General features: G+C 45.3%; 1 protein-coding gene across 1 annotated transcript in view; it reads right to left on the bottom strand.

Moving 5' to 3' along the window:
* The window catches only part of Hspa4 (heat shock protein family A (Hsp70) member 4), a 49029-nt gene extending 43755 nt beyond the window's left edge, over positions 1–5274 (bottom strand). The window contains exon 1 of the mRNA XM_075992672.1: positions 4861–5274. Within this exon, the coding sequence (XP_075848787.1) occupies positions 4861–4967 (107 nt within the window). The 5' untranslated portion in view covers positions 4968–5274. The remainder of the gene's footprint in view (positions 1–4860) is intronic.
* Positions 5275–12179: the final 6905 nt, after the last annotated feature.

Here is a 12179-nt window from a genome sequence, read left to right as displayed (position 1 = left end):
GCTCCGACTAAAGTTTGTTTTGTGATTTTGGTTCTTTTTGTTTTTTGAGACGGTGTCTCTGTGTAGCCGTGGCCATCCTGAAACTTGCTCTGTAGACCAAGCTAGCCTCAAACTCAAAAGATCCTCCTGCCTCTGCCTAAGCCAGCACGACAGACTGCCAATCATATTTTTAAAAGCTGGATCACTTTCCATTATACCTACATGAAAAAGTTTAACAATCCCAAGCTTTGCCTCAAGATGAGCCATCCCATCCCCTCAATCTTTCAAGCTCTGCTTGCCTCACATCTTCCCATTTGCTGGAATAACTTTTCCTCCTCAAACCAACCATGGCCTAGATGTAAACTCCTACCCACCTTCCAGGTCACAAATGACATTCTGAGAGCACCCTCTCTGTTACACTCTCACTGTACTCTGTATTTTTCCACTGTGTTCCTCACCAGATAGTAACAGGATGCTCTTGTTTAGCATGTGGCATTTTCCATTACCATGCCTATGATGGCAAGACCGGGTATTTTGTTGCTCATCACAGTATCTCCAGTGTTTAACACATAACTACCAGTCACATGCACATATCTGCCTTAAAAAGGAGGTGAAAATACAAAGTCTGACTCAAGTAAATCCCAATTGGAAATGAAATACGTACGTAAGTTTCATCTGCTTTTGCAGAATTAGTTCAACAAGGAAGAGTGTTAGACTGAAAAGGTACATCTGACAGCCAAACATATGGGACCTATACCTTTATGCTTTCACATTAAAACAAAGCTGCAACAGTCTTTGCATACTTAGGAGATCTAAATCCATTCATCCACAACCTCAAGAAAAGGCACTGTGCTTTCCTGCTTCCACTGTTAGGTCAAGTCTCTAGCACAAAAAATCTGTTGATCGGAGCCGGGCGGTGGTGGCGCACGCCTTTAATCCCAGCACTCGGGAGGCAGAGGCAGGCGGATCTCTGTGAGTTCGAGACCAGCCTGGTCTACAAGAGCTAGTTCCAGGACAGGCTCCAAAACCACAGAGAAACCCTGTCTCGAAAAACCAAAAAAAAAAAAAAAAAAAAAAAAAAAAAAAAAACCAAACAAAAAATCTGTTGATCAGGCTGGAGAGGTGGCTCAGAGGTTAAGAGCACTGACTGCTCTTCCAGAGGTCCTGAGTTCAATTCCCAGCAACCACATAGTGGCTCACAGCCATCTATAATGAGATCTGGTGCCCTCTTCTGGCATGTAAACATACATGGAAGGAATGTTGTATATATAATAAATAAATCTTTAAAAAAAAATCTGTTGATCAAATGCTTAACAGAGTACTTAAATGAAACCAGCATGGTAGTGCACACCTAAGATTCCAGCACTCAGGATTCTCAAGTTCTGCAGAACTTCAAAGCCAGCATGAGAAAGAGGCCTCAAAAAGAAAATTAAGCTGGGTGTGATGGTGCACACCTTCATTCAATTCAAGCACTCAGGAGGCAGAGGGCAGTGGATTTCTAAAAGTTGAAGCCAGTCTGGTTCACACAGTGAATTCCAGGACAGCCAGAGCTATGTAGATAAACCCTGTCTAAAGAATAAATAAAAGGAAGGAGAGGAGGAAGGAAAATTACTTGTGTGGCCATGAAGGAAAATACCTGAGAAACAAGGCAAAGGAATGATTTCTGTGCTACCTAACCACAATCACAAGGTCCATCTAATCACTTATTCAGTCTTTATGCAAGCTTAAACTGCCATAAGGAAAACAACTAGTTTCAGATAATTTTTTTTTGCTTCATTTTTTGAGACAGGGTTTCTCTGTAGCTTTTGGAACCTGTCCTGGAACTAGCTGTTGTAGACCAGGCTGGCCTCAAACTCACAGAGATCCCCTGCCTCTGCCTCCTGAGTGCTGGGATTAAAGGCACACGCCACCACCATCCGGCAGTTTTAGATAGTTAAACTTCTGCCACAGCTGCTAAGAGACAGCACGTTAAAGCACTCTAAAGGAAAGACAGGAACACTGCTTCCCAAGCCATGTCTCTCCTTCCCCCAGTTAAAATATATTTAATTCTAGGCAGATGAGAACCTGGAAACCAAGCCAGGACTCAGGAGGCAGAGGCAGGCGGATCTCTGAGTTCGAGGCCAGCCTGGTCTACAAGAGCTAGTGCCAGGACAGGCTCCAAAGCTACAGAGAAACCCTGTCTCGAAAAACTAAAAAAAAAAAGAACCTGGAAACCAGATTCTTCAGTCTGTTAAAATTTTCTTCGGACCAGGCAGTGGTGATGCAAGACTTTAATCCCAGCCCTTAGGGGGCAGAGGCAGGAGGATCTCTGAGTTTGAGGTTAGCATGGTCTGCAGAGCAAATTCTAGGACAGGCTCCAAAGTTACAGAGAAACCATCTCAAAAAAAAAAAAAGGCATTAGGAGGATGAGTTTCAGAGATAAGGGAAAACCCAGAGAAATACTGTCTACCTTAGTTAATACTAAAATGCAATGCATAGAAGCAAAAAAATTTTTGGTATTTCGACACAGGGTTTCTCTGCTGTGAACTTGCTCTGTAGATCAGGCTGGCCTTGAACTCAAAAAGATCCACCTGTCTCTGCCTCCCAATTTCTGGGATTAAAGGCATGAGCTACAATGGCCCAGTGAAGCAAAATTTTTAATACTTTTCAAAATGCAGTACATAATATACCTCTGTAGAATATACAAATCAGAATACCTAATTTAAAAATGGCAAATGGGGGCTGGAGAGATGGTTCAAAGTTTACGAGCACTCGATGCTCTTCCAGGGTCCTGAGTTCAATTCCCCACAACCACGCGGTGGCTCACAACCATCTATAATGAGATCTGGTGCAGCCTTCTGGCCTGCAGGCAGAACACTATATACATAATAAATAAATCCAAGGGCTGGAGAGATGGCTCAGCAGTTAAGAGCACTAGGTGCTCTTCCAAAAGTCCTAAGTTCAATTCCCAGCAGCCACATTATGGTTCACAACCATCTGTAATGAGGTTTGGTGCCTTCTTCTGGCCTGCAGATATACATGCAATGCAGACAGAACACTGCACACTTAATAAACCTTTATAAAAAAAATCATCTATAAAATCATTAGAAGCAATCTCTATTAAAAAAAATCTAAAAAGCCACCCAAAAATTGGGTCGGGTAATGGTGGTGCGCACCTTTAATCCCAGCAGAGGCACAGGCAGGCAGATCACCTGTCTATATAGTGCGTTCCAGGATAAGCAGGGCTACACAAGAAGTCCTCTCAAAAAACAAACATGACAAAATGGGAAACAAAACTTAACACTTAACGGGCAATGGGGGGTGGTGAGCAAAATGTTCGAAAACTAATTTTTGATAATGGTCCCAGAGCTTTGTGGCACTAAAAACTTGAGGCTAGGGTGGCAATAGTTTAGTTGGTAGAGTGCTTGCTTAGTATGCCTGAAGCCCTGGATTCAACGGTATATACCTGTCCATGTGGGAGGTAGAAGTAGGAGGATCAAGAGTTCAAAGTCATTCTCAGACACAAAGACAAAATGATCATAGGACAGCCATAAGAAACCTATCACAAAACACTGGGCGATGGTGGTGTATGCCTTTAATCCCAGCACTGGGAAGAAGTAGAAGGTGGATCTCGGTGAGTTCGAGGCCAGCCTCGTCTACAAAGGGAGTTCCTGGACAGCCAGGGTTACAAAGAGAAACCCTATCTCAAATAAATAAATAAATAAATACACCCTTGAGATGGAACAATGAAGCGGGACTGTGAACTCAGTAGTAACAGCTTCTTCAAGTTTGTCTAAGCCGGGCAGTGGTGGCGCACGCCTTTAATCCCAGCACTCGGGAGGCAGAGGCAGGCGGATCTCTGTGAGTTCGAGGCCAGCCTGGTCTACAAGAGCTAGTACCAGGACAGGCTCCAAAGCTACAGAGAAACCCTGTCTCAAAAAAACTTAAAAAAAAAAAACCCTAAAGTTTGTCAAAATGGAATTCAATAGATCAAGTTATCTTTTTAACACACCTGTAATCCCAGATATTAGAAGACAAAGGATTAACAAATGCGAGGTCATCCTAAACTACATAGAGAATTTGTCCTTTAAGAAAAAAGCCATTACATATATTGAAAAAGACAGGCTCCCTTTTACTCCAACAAAAAATAGCCTAGATGAGTCATCTTTTTTGGAGATTTGTCTACACTGGTCCCATAACTTCGAGTAAGTTCTAGTCAAAGTGAGCCCTTGAGTCATGCATTAACAATTGCGGCCGGCATCAGGCTGAAATTCATTAGCATGAGAAAGTGCAACGTTGATAAGGACGAGGTGAGCAGATAGGGCAAAAGACCCAACTAACTCGATATCCAGAAACTGGGACAAGGAGCTGGAACACTACCAAGGAAATAGATTTTACTAAATAAATCTATGTATATTGGCCACCCCAATGGCGAACTGCCGAGAACAGGGGCCTGAGCTCTAGGAGCCACATCTTCCGGACGCCACCCCGCCCCCACTCACGTGGGGCTCAGGCCGCTTCCCAGTTCGGTAGCCACAATCTATTCAAGTTAACTTTTATTAAACGTTTTCGCTATGCAAAATTAGCACCTCCGTTGGTTCTAACAAAGCTCAGCAAGCCCTGGACCCTAGTTTCAGGTCTACCCCCCAAAAGTGAGGGGAGGGCACTTCATCCTACAATCTCAGGCCTGCCTTCCCTCCCTTTCAGTTCCTACTCGTGCCCTCCGCCGACCCGAGAACCGGCTCAAAGCCTTAGTTTGACCCACGGGAAAGGCCTCGCGCCTGGCACAGGCCCAGACTCTGAAGCAGGTGGCAGCCACGGGCGAGCCGGCAATCGGCGGGGGTCTCCTGCGGACCCTCAAGTGGAAAGCGAGGCGACCCCGGCGGCCAGGCCCACACTTACGGCGTGCAGCGGTCGCTATACTCATTAGCGATTGTCTCGATGCCGCCGGCGCGGGCCACAGCGACATAGCAGCTCTGAAAGCCCAGGTCTATGCCCACCACCGACATGGCGCCGGCTACAGCTCGGGCTCGGGCCCAGGGCCGGCCGCCGACACTGCACACGGACCCCGGCGGGGTTGGCGCGTGGAAAGGGCGAGCCTCGTGGGCTGACGGGGCACCGAGGAGAGGCGGGCGAAGCCGGACGGCCGCCCACGGGTATGCTTGGGTGCTTGAAGAAGACGAGCCTCCGCGGCTCAGGCCGGCTCCGGCTCCGCGGCAGCAGAGGAGGCGCCGGTGGCGGGGGCGGAGAAGATCTCGAAGGCTCTCGTTGCGACAGGAGCAGAGCTGCAGCGCGAGAGTTGCGCAGGAACGAAATGTTCTCGCGAGACCCCAGCTCCGACGATTTTCCTCCCGAGGCTCCTCCCCCGGAGTCGGAGGGATGGCGTCACGTCCTGGCACAGGAAACTTGGGAGGAAGTGAGAGGACGAAGGCTGTGGGACGCGTAGGTATCTACGGAGCCTGCGCAGACAAGCACGGCGAGCTGTAGCGCGCCTGCTTTCCTGAAGTAGGCGTGCGGGAGTGAGACAATACTTCTAGGGCCGCGTTAGGCCCACTTCCGCTGTGTCGCGGCCTCCAGGAGGAACTTCCGGCGGTGGCTTCGCAACAGGCCCTCCTTGCATTTTAATGAGGCCCGGCTGTGAATGCGAGCTAATCCTCCAGTTCCTGAGGTCCTCTGTTTCACACTGGCTTCACGTGAAGCCCATTGAGGGTTAGACAAGCGGTAACCAAGAAGAACCCACTCTTTCAGCCTGCTTTTAACCTCTCACTTCCTTAGGTCAAATGAGGGCCTGTTCAGTCACGTCCCCGAGCTGGAAATAAGGGGCCAGAAAACACGCTCCGTGGACCTGAAGGTCTGCTGAGACCAGTGGCAAATTTGCATGACTCTAATCCGTAGATAGCACTGGGGGGCGGCTGACAAATCTCAAGCAGGCCAGCCTCCAAGGATGACCTTGCAATTCTAAAGCCCTTGTCTCTACTAGCCTAGGTTTGAGGTTACGGGCACGTCCCACTACACCTGTGTTAAGCTGAAGAATCTTAAACTGGAGTGACCGCCATTTTAACTAGGGAGTTACCGAGCGTTAGAGAAGAGCCTAGCATTTCTGATAATAGGCCTAGAGAGAGTGTAATCTTGAGCCTCCCGGTTTCCGGTTATTTTGAGGCTGGGGATATAACAGTGGTAGACTTACATGCTTAAAGCCTTGGCTTGGATCCGAAACACCACAAAATTGTAAGAATTTTGAAGTTTCGCCTATTTGTGACTTTTTTTAAGAGATTGCGTTACAGCATGTAAGCCTCAATAAAATGTGGGTCAGAGGCTGGAGAGATGGTTAAGAATACTTGAAGTGAGCTGGGCGGTGGTGGCCCATGCCTTTAATCCCAGCACACGGGAGGCAGAGGGAGGTGGATCTCTGTGAAACCATAAAGACTTTGAATCCCACCACCCGCAAGCTAGGCACGCTCTCACCCACGCCTGTATTCCAGAACACATCAGGCCAGAGACAAGGTTAACCGGAGGGGCTCTCTACCAGCCTAGTCCACAAAACTAGAGCTTCCGGTTCAGAGAGAGACTCTGCGTCCAAAAATTCCATCGGAGGGAGACAGACAACCCCTGTTGTCTCTAAGCCTCTGTGCAACAGCCCCCACTTTGACACGGGCACGCGCACTCAGACACCCTGGAGTATCCCTCTCAGGAGAGGCGCTAAACCAAGGGATGCTAGTAAAAGGTGATGAGTAAAGAGTTAATAACATGAAAGCCGCAGCCCCTGAAGTCTCCATGCAGCAAAAAGAGACACCGGCCAGGAGTTAGGAGCAGGGAGGCTCCAGACCAGGGATCAACATGTCAGAACTGCCGGTAGGGATACCAACACAGTAAGGACTCCCCAGAGCCCTGACACAGTCTCCACTCCGTTGTTCTGATTTAAGTTCGATTCTGATCCTGTAAGAGGTTGGTCTCCCCTTTCTTTCATTCACCTAGATCAGTCCTGATCTAATAACAATGAGAAGCTATATGCGCAAAATGGTGGAGACAAGGAAGGCTTTTCACAAAAGAAAAAGGCCATGGTATAGTGGTTAAAACTAGCAATAGATATTCAGTATGGTTGGAAGACTAGAGTAAGGCTTGCTTTTTATTGCATTTACCTGTCTATGTATGTATTTGCCATGGTACGAATGTAAAGATTAGAGGACAACTTGAAGTTCTTAGCTCTCTCTTTCCACTGTGGGTTCCAGGCATTGAACTCGGGTCATCAGGCTTGGGGAGTGCCTTTACATGCTGAGTTCCCTCCCCATCCTGTACACTGTAAGGTCTACAGCAAGGTTTGTATTGCTAGAGGACAAATCCAAGAAAGAGCAATCACTCAAAAAGCAAATGTCCAAGGAAATAAAGGACATTACCACCACTCTTTGAAGGAAAAGGCTCTCTGAACTTATTGCTGCCTCTGGAGGAATTTCATTCCCTAGTAACCAAACACTGCCAACTTTCAATTTGCCAGTTACCAGAAGGTTCTCCACACATAAGCTAAAGACGATTATTAGATGCTACCTGGAAAGGGTGGTAGGGTTAAATGGAGAAAAGAAAAGCCTTTAGAAAAACGAGAACAAGCTGGGTATAGTGATGCGCACCTGTAATCCCAGCAGATAGAAGGCTGAGGCAAAAGAATCAGGAGATCAAGATTAACCTTAGCTACGTAGTTAAAGGACAGACAGGGCTACATGAGACCTTAAAGAAAAAGTAAGATATTCAAAATAGCCAAAAGGAGCAGGGCACAGTTGTACGTGCCTGTAACCCCACACTCAAGAGATAGAAGCAGGAGGATCAGACTGGATCTAGAATAACAATAAATTCAAGACCAATTTGGATAACATGAGACAGTCTCATAAGAAAATGATAGCCAGGCCAGACGATGGTCGTGCACACCTTTAATCCCAGCACTCAGGAGGCAGAAGCAGGCAGATCTCTGAGTTCGAGGCCAGCCTGGTCTACAGAGTGCGTACCAAAACAGGTTCCAAAACTAAAAAAAACACTTTATTTAAAAAAAGGAAGGGGCTGGAGAGAGGGCTCAGTGGTTAAGAGCATTCCTGCTATTCCAGAGGTCCTGAGTTCAATTCCCAGCAACCACATGGTGGCTCACAACCATCTGTAATGAGGTCTGGTGCCCTCTTCTGGCCAGCAGACATACACACAGACAGAATATTGTATAAATAATAAATAAATATTTTTTAAACAAAGGAAGAAAACTATAGCCATCTGGGCAGTAATGGCCAGTTCCAGGAAAAGCTCCAAAGCTACAGAGATTAAATAAATAAATAAATAAATAAATAAATAAATAAATAAATAAATATAAATAAATAAATAAATAAAAGCCGTGGCAGTAAACACCTTTAATCCCAGCACTCGGAAGGCAGAGGCAGGCAGATCTCTGTGAGTTTGAGGCCAGCCTGGTCTACAAAAATTTGTTCCTGGACGGCTAGGGCTATACTGAGAAACTGTCTTGGAGGAAAAAAAAAAGCAGAAATAATCTGAATGTCCAAAAATGGCTCAGTGGGATTTGTTGTTGCTGTTTTTTAGTACTGGGGGTTAAACCTAGGACTTTGCATAGTAAATGGATTTTTTGAGTATTCCATACACCTATACATACATGAAATATTTAGCCTTGATTTAAAAAATGAAACTAAGCTGGTTATGGTAGCATACTCCTTTTATTGTAACACTCAATCTCTGAGACTTCAAGGCCAGCTAGGTCTACATAGTGAGACCCCGTCTCTTTTTGTCTGGGCTATCCTGGAACTCAGATGCAAACCATGCTGGCCTTGAACTCAGATCCACCTGAGATCTGCCTGCCTGCCTCCCAAGCACTGGGATAAAAGACATGCACCACCACTCCCAACCCTATAAGAGCTCTTAACAACAGAGTAATCTGTATAGCCTTTCATCTTTTTCAATTTATTTATGTGTATGGCTATTTTGCCCGCATATATATACACACACACACATATATATTCACCATTTACATATACACATGGGTAAGTATATAAATATGTACACCATATGTATGCAGTACCCACAGAGGCCAAAAGAGGGTGTCAGAATCCCAGAACTGGAGTTACAGATGGTTGTGAGCTGCCTGTGGATGTGGAGATTCAAACCTGGTCCTCTGGAAGAACAGCCAGTGTCCTTAACCACTGAGTCTTCTTTCCAACCACATGTTACATAACTTTATGACAATTTTTAGAAGGTTGAAGAAGTCAGGCTGGCATGGTGTAATACACCTATTGGTCCAGCTGCTTGGAAAGTTAAATCAAAAGTTTCTTTGAGGGGGGCTGGAGAGATGACTCAGTGGTTGAGAACACTGGCTGCTCTTCCTGAGGTCCTGAGTTCAATTCTCAGCAACCACATGGTGGCTCACAACCATCTGTAATGAGATCTGGTGCCCTCTCTGGCGAGTAGGCATATATGAAGACAGAATACTGTATACATAATAAATAAAAATATTTTAAAAAAATAAGAAGAAAAAAAAGTTTCTTTTTTTTCTTTGAGGGGGGCTGGAGGGATAGATGTTCAGGGGAGAACAGGGTTGTACTATGCAACCCTGGCTAGCTTGGAACTCACTATGTAGACAGGGCTGGCCTTGAACTCATAGGTCTGTCTGCCTCTGCTCTACAAGTGCTGGGTTTATGGGCAGACAGCACAATTACTGGTGAGACTTTATCATAAAAACAAACAAAAAGGATCCCTTTGATCCAAGAGTTCAATGCTAGCCCTCTAACACAGTAAAACACATCTCAAAAAACAAAATCAGCTAATCTTTTTTCAAGGTTGGCCTTAACCTTGCTACCTCCAATTTTTCTCCTTCTATAAGAGGAGAGACATAGCCCCTATGACTGTGTTGGTTTTACTTATGGTAGAGTCATTTCTCATCTTTTTGTGTAATTAAGTGCTGGGCAGAGTTCAGGCTGCTTTGCCCAAAGTGTCCTACCAATCTGAAAGATTTGCTGACCTTTCATTCCAGCTCCTGGGAGGCAGGGCAAGAGGATCTTTGTGAGTTCAAGGCCAACCTGGTCTACCTAGTGAGTTCCAGGTCAACTAACCAAAGCTATGAAGTAAGTCTATTTCAGTTAAAGGAGAGGAGAGGTTGTGATTCTCTCTGCTCCTTCTATTAAAAGGCTTCTCCAGCCTTTGGCTAAATCACTAAAAGAAAAAAAAATGCTTTGTACCTCACCTGCCTTGTTGGCCCTAGCACTGTTTTCTATTTAAAATGCCACAGCCCATGCTGGCTGTGGTGGTGAATGCCTTAAATCCCAGCACTTGGAAGGAAGAGGCTGAAGAATCTCTGTTGAGTCTGAGGCCATCCTGGTCTACAAAGTGACCAGCCAGGACTATTACATAGACACTTTGTTTCTAAAAAATAAAATAAAATAAATTAATTAAAATTAAAAAAAAGAAAGGAAGGAAGAAAATAAAAGAGAGTCACAGCCCTATCAATCTTTTTAAACTATTTGTTTTTCTCAAAATAAAATATAGCATTGGTCACAGAGTACTCATCCTGCTAAAAATAGTTTCCTGGATCATCAAACTTATAGCTCAAGAGGCTATTCTTGGATATTTAAATACACAAAGTCAAGAAAAGTTATTTGAGAATTGTGAAGAATCTGAATGGCAGTGTTCCCAGAGTCTCAACTGCACAGCAGTGGCGTTCCTGGACCTGTGGCGCTAGAGGCGCTGTGATTGAAGCACAAGGGTTTTTCATTCAATAAGCATCTTGGGTATTTTAGAAATGGGTGTTTTCTTTGGTACAGGTTAGTTCTGATTAAACTTAGCCCTAAGCAATCACCAATGATGCTTGTTTAGTTTTAAATACACAGCATTCAGAAGTACCCACCAAGAGCCTAAAGGTTCTTAGTCAATTGAGAACTCATAATCCCTCTCTACCAGGTGATCACTGGAATCATGGCCTTTGGTCTATCACTGTGTCCTCATGAAGCTCCATGCTTGAGTACTGATAGATAGTCTTCTGGTCTCCCCCATCTCACATTGAGTTGAACAAAGAAGCTCTTTGTTCTTAAATTCCAGAACTCCAGCTGGACATAGTAGCCCACACCTATAACCCAGCATTTTGAGAGGTGTGAAAGGAAGATGGTGAGTTTGAGGGCAGCCTAGGCTAATGGTAAGTTCTAGTCTAGCCAGAATATACAAGGAGATTCTGTCTAAAAATAAAAAAGCTGACTGGTTAAGAAAAGTAATCCCAGCCGGGCGGTGGTGGCGCACGCCTTTAATCCCAGCACTCGGGAGGCAGAGGCAGGCAGATCTCTGTGAGTTAGAGGCCAGCCTGGTCTACAAGAGCTAGTTCCAGGACAGGAACCAAAAGCTACGGAGAAACCCTGTCTCGAAAAATCAAAAAAAAAAAAAGAAAAAGAAAAGAAAAGTAATCCCAGTACTCAGGAGACAGAGGCAGGTGGAGCTCTGTGAGTTTGAGACCAGCCTGGTCTACAGAGTGAGTTCCAGGACAGCCAGGGGTACACACAGAGAAACCCTGTATCGAAAAACAAAGAAGAAAGAAAGAAGTCAAGTATAGTTTAGTCTCCTGTTGTTTTTACTGTAGCATTTTCATGTTAGGCTTGTCTGGTATAAAAACTGGGCTGAGGTCCTTCAGTTGCTAGATTCTTTGCCTGGCATGCACAAAACCCTGTGTTCTTTCCCTAAGCAACTACATAAACTGACCTCAATGTTGCATTCTCTGACCGTACCACATAGTCATCATCTACTACGTAATGAGTGTGAGGCCAGCCTGTGCTACATGAAATACACACACCACCAATAACAGCAATAAATACGGTCCAATTCCATCCCTTATTGGTGACATTCTTAGATCATTATTCAACTCTGTCAAACTGTCTTCTTCCTTAGCAGCACAATACATCACTGAGTCCTTCCCCAAGCCACACACTCTTGCCCTTGTTCAGGCTGCTCCTCCTACACATCTGCTCCACAGTGTCATTAGCAGTCCCTGTCCTTTGCCTCCTCGTGATCCTAAAACACTGGGTGACCTTTGCACAGACTTCTAAGGGCCTCATAAGCTGATAGGATCAAATTTAACTCTAAGCCCCTTGATCACCAATAATTTTCCTGGCATGAGTCACAGTCTCTTTATCCATCCTCGTCTTAGCCAGCCCCAGGCTGGGACTTCTTCCATCTCCAGCAGCTGACATCCCAACTCTACTCCA

The sequence above is a fragment of the Microtus pennsylvanicus genome, chromosome 11 (assembly GCF_037038515.1).
Source record: "Microtus pennsylvanicus isolate mMicPen1 chromosome 11, mMicPen1.hap1, whole genome shotgun sequence".
NCBI lineage: Eukaryota > Metazoa > Chordata > Mammalia > Rodentia > Cricetidae > Microtus > Microtus pennsylvanicus.
The sequence above is the reverse complement of the archived record's forward strand: the minus strand, read 5'-3'. Positions and strand labels throughout refer to the sequence as shown.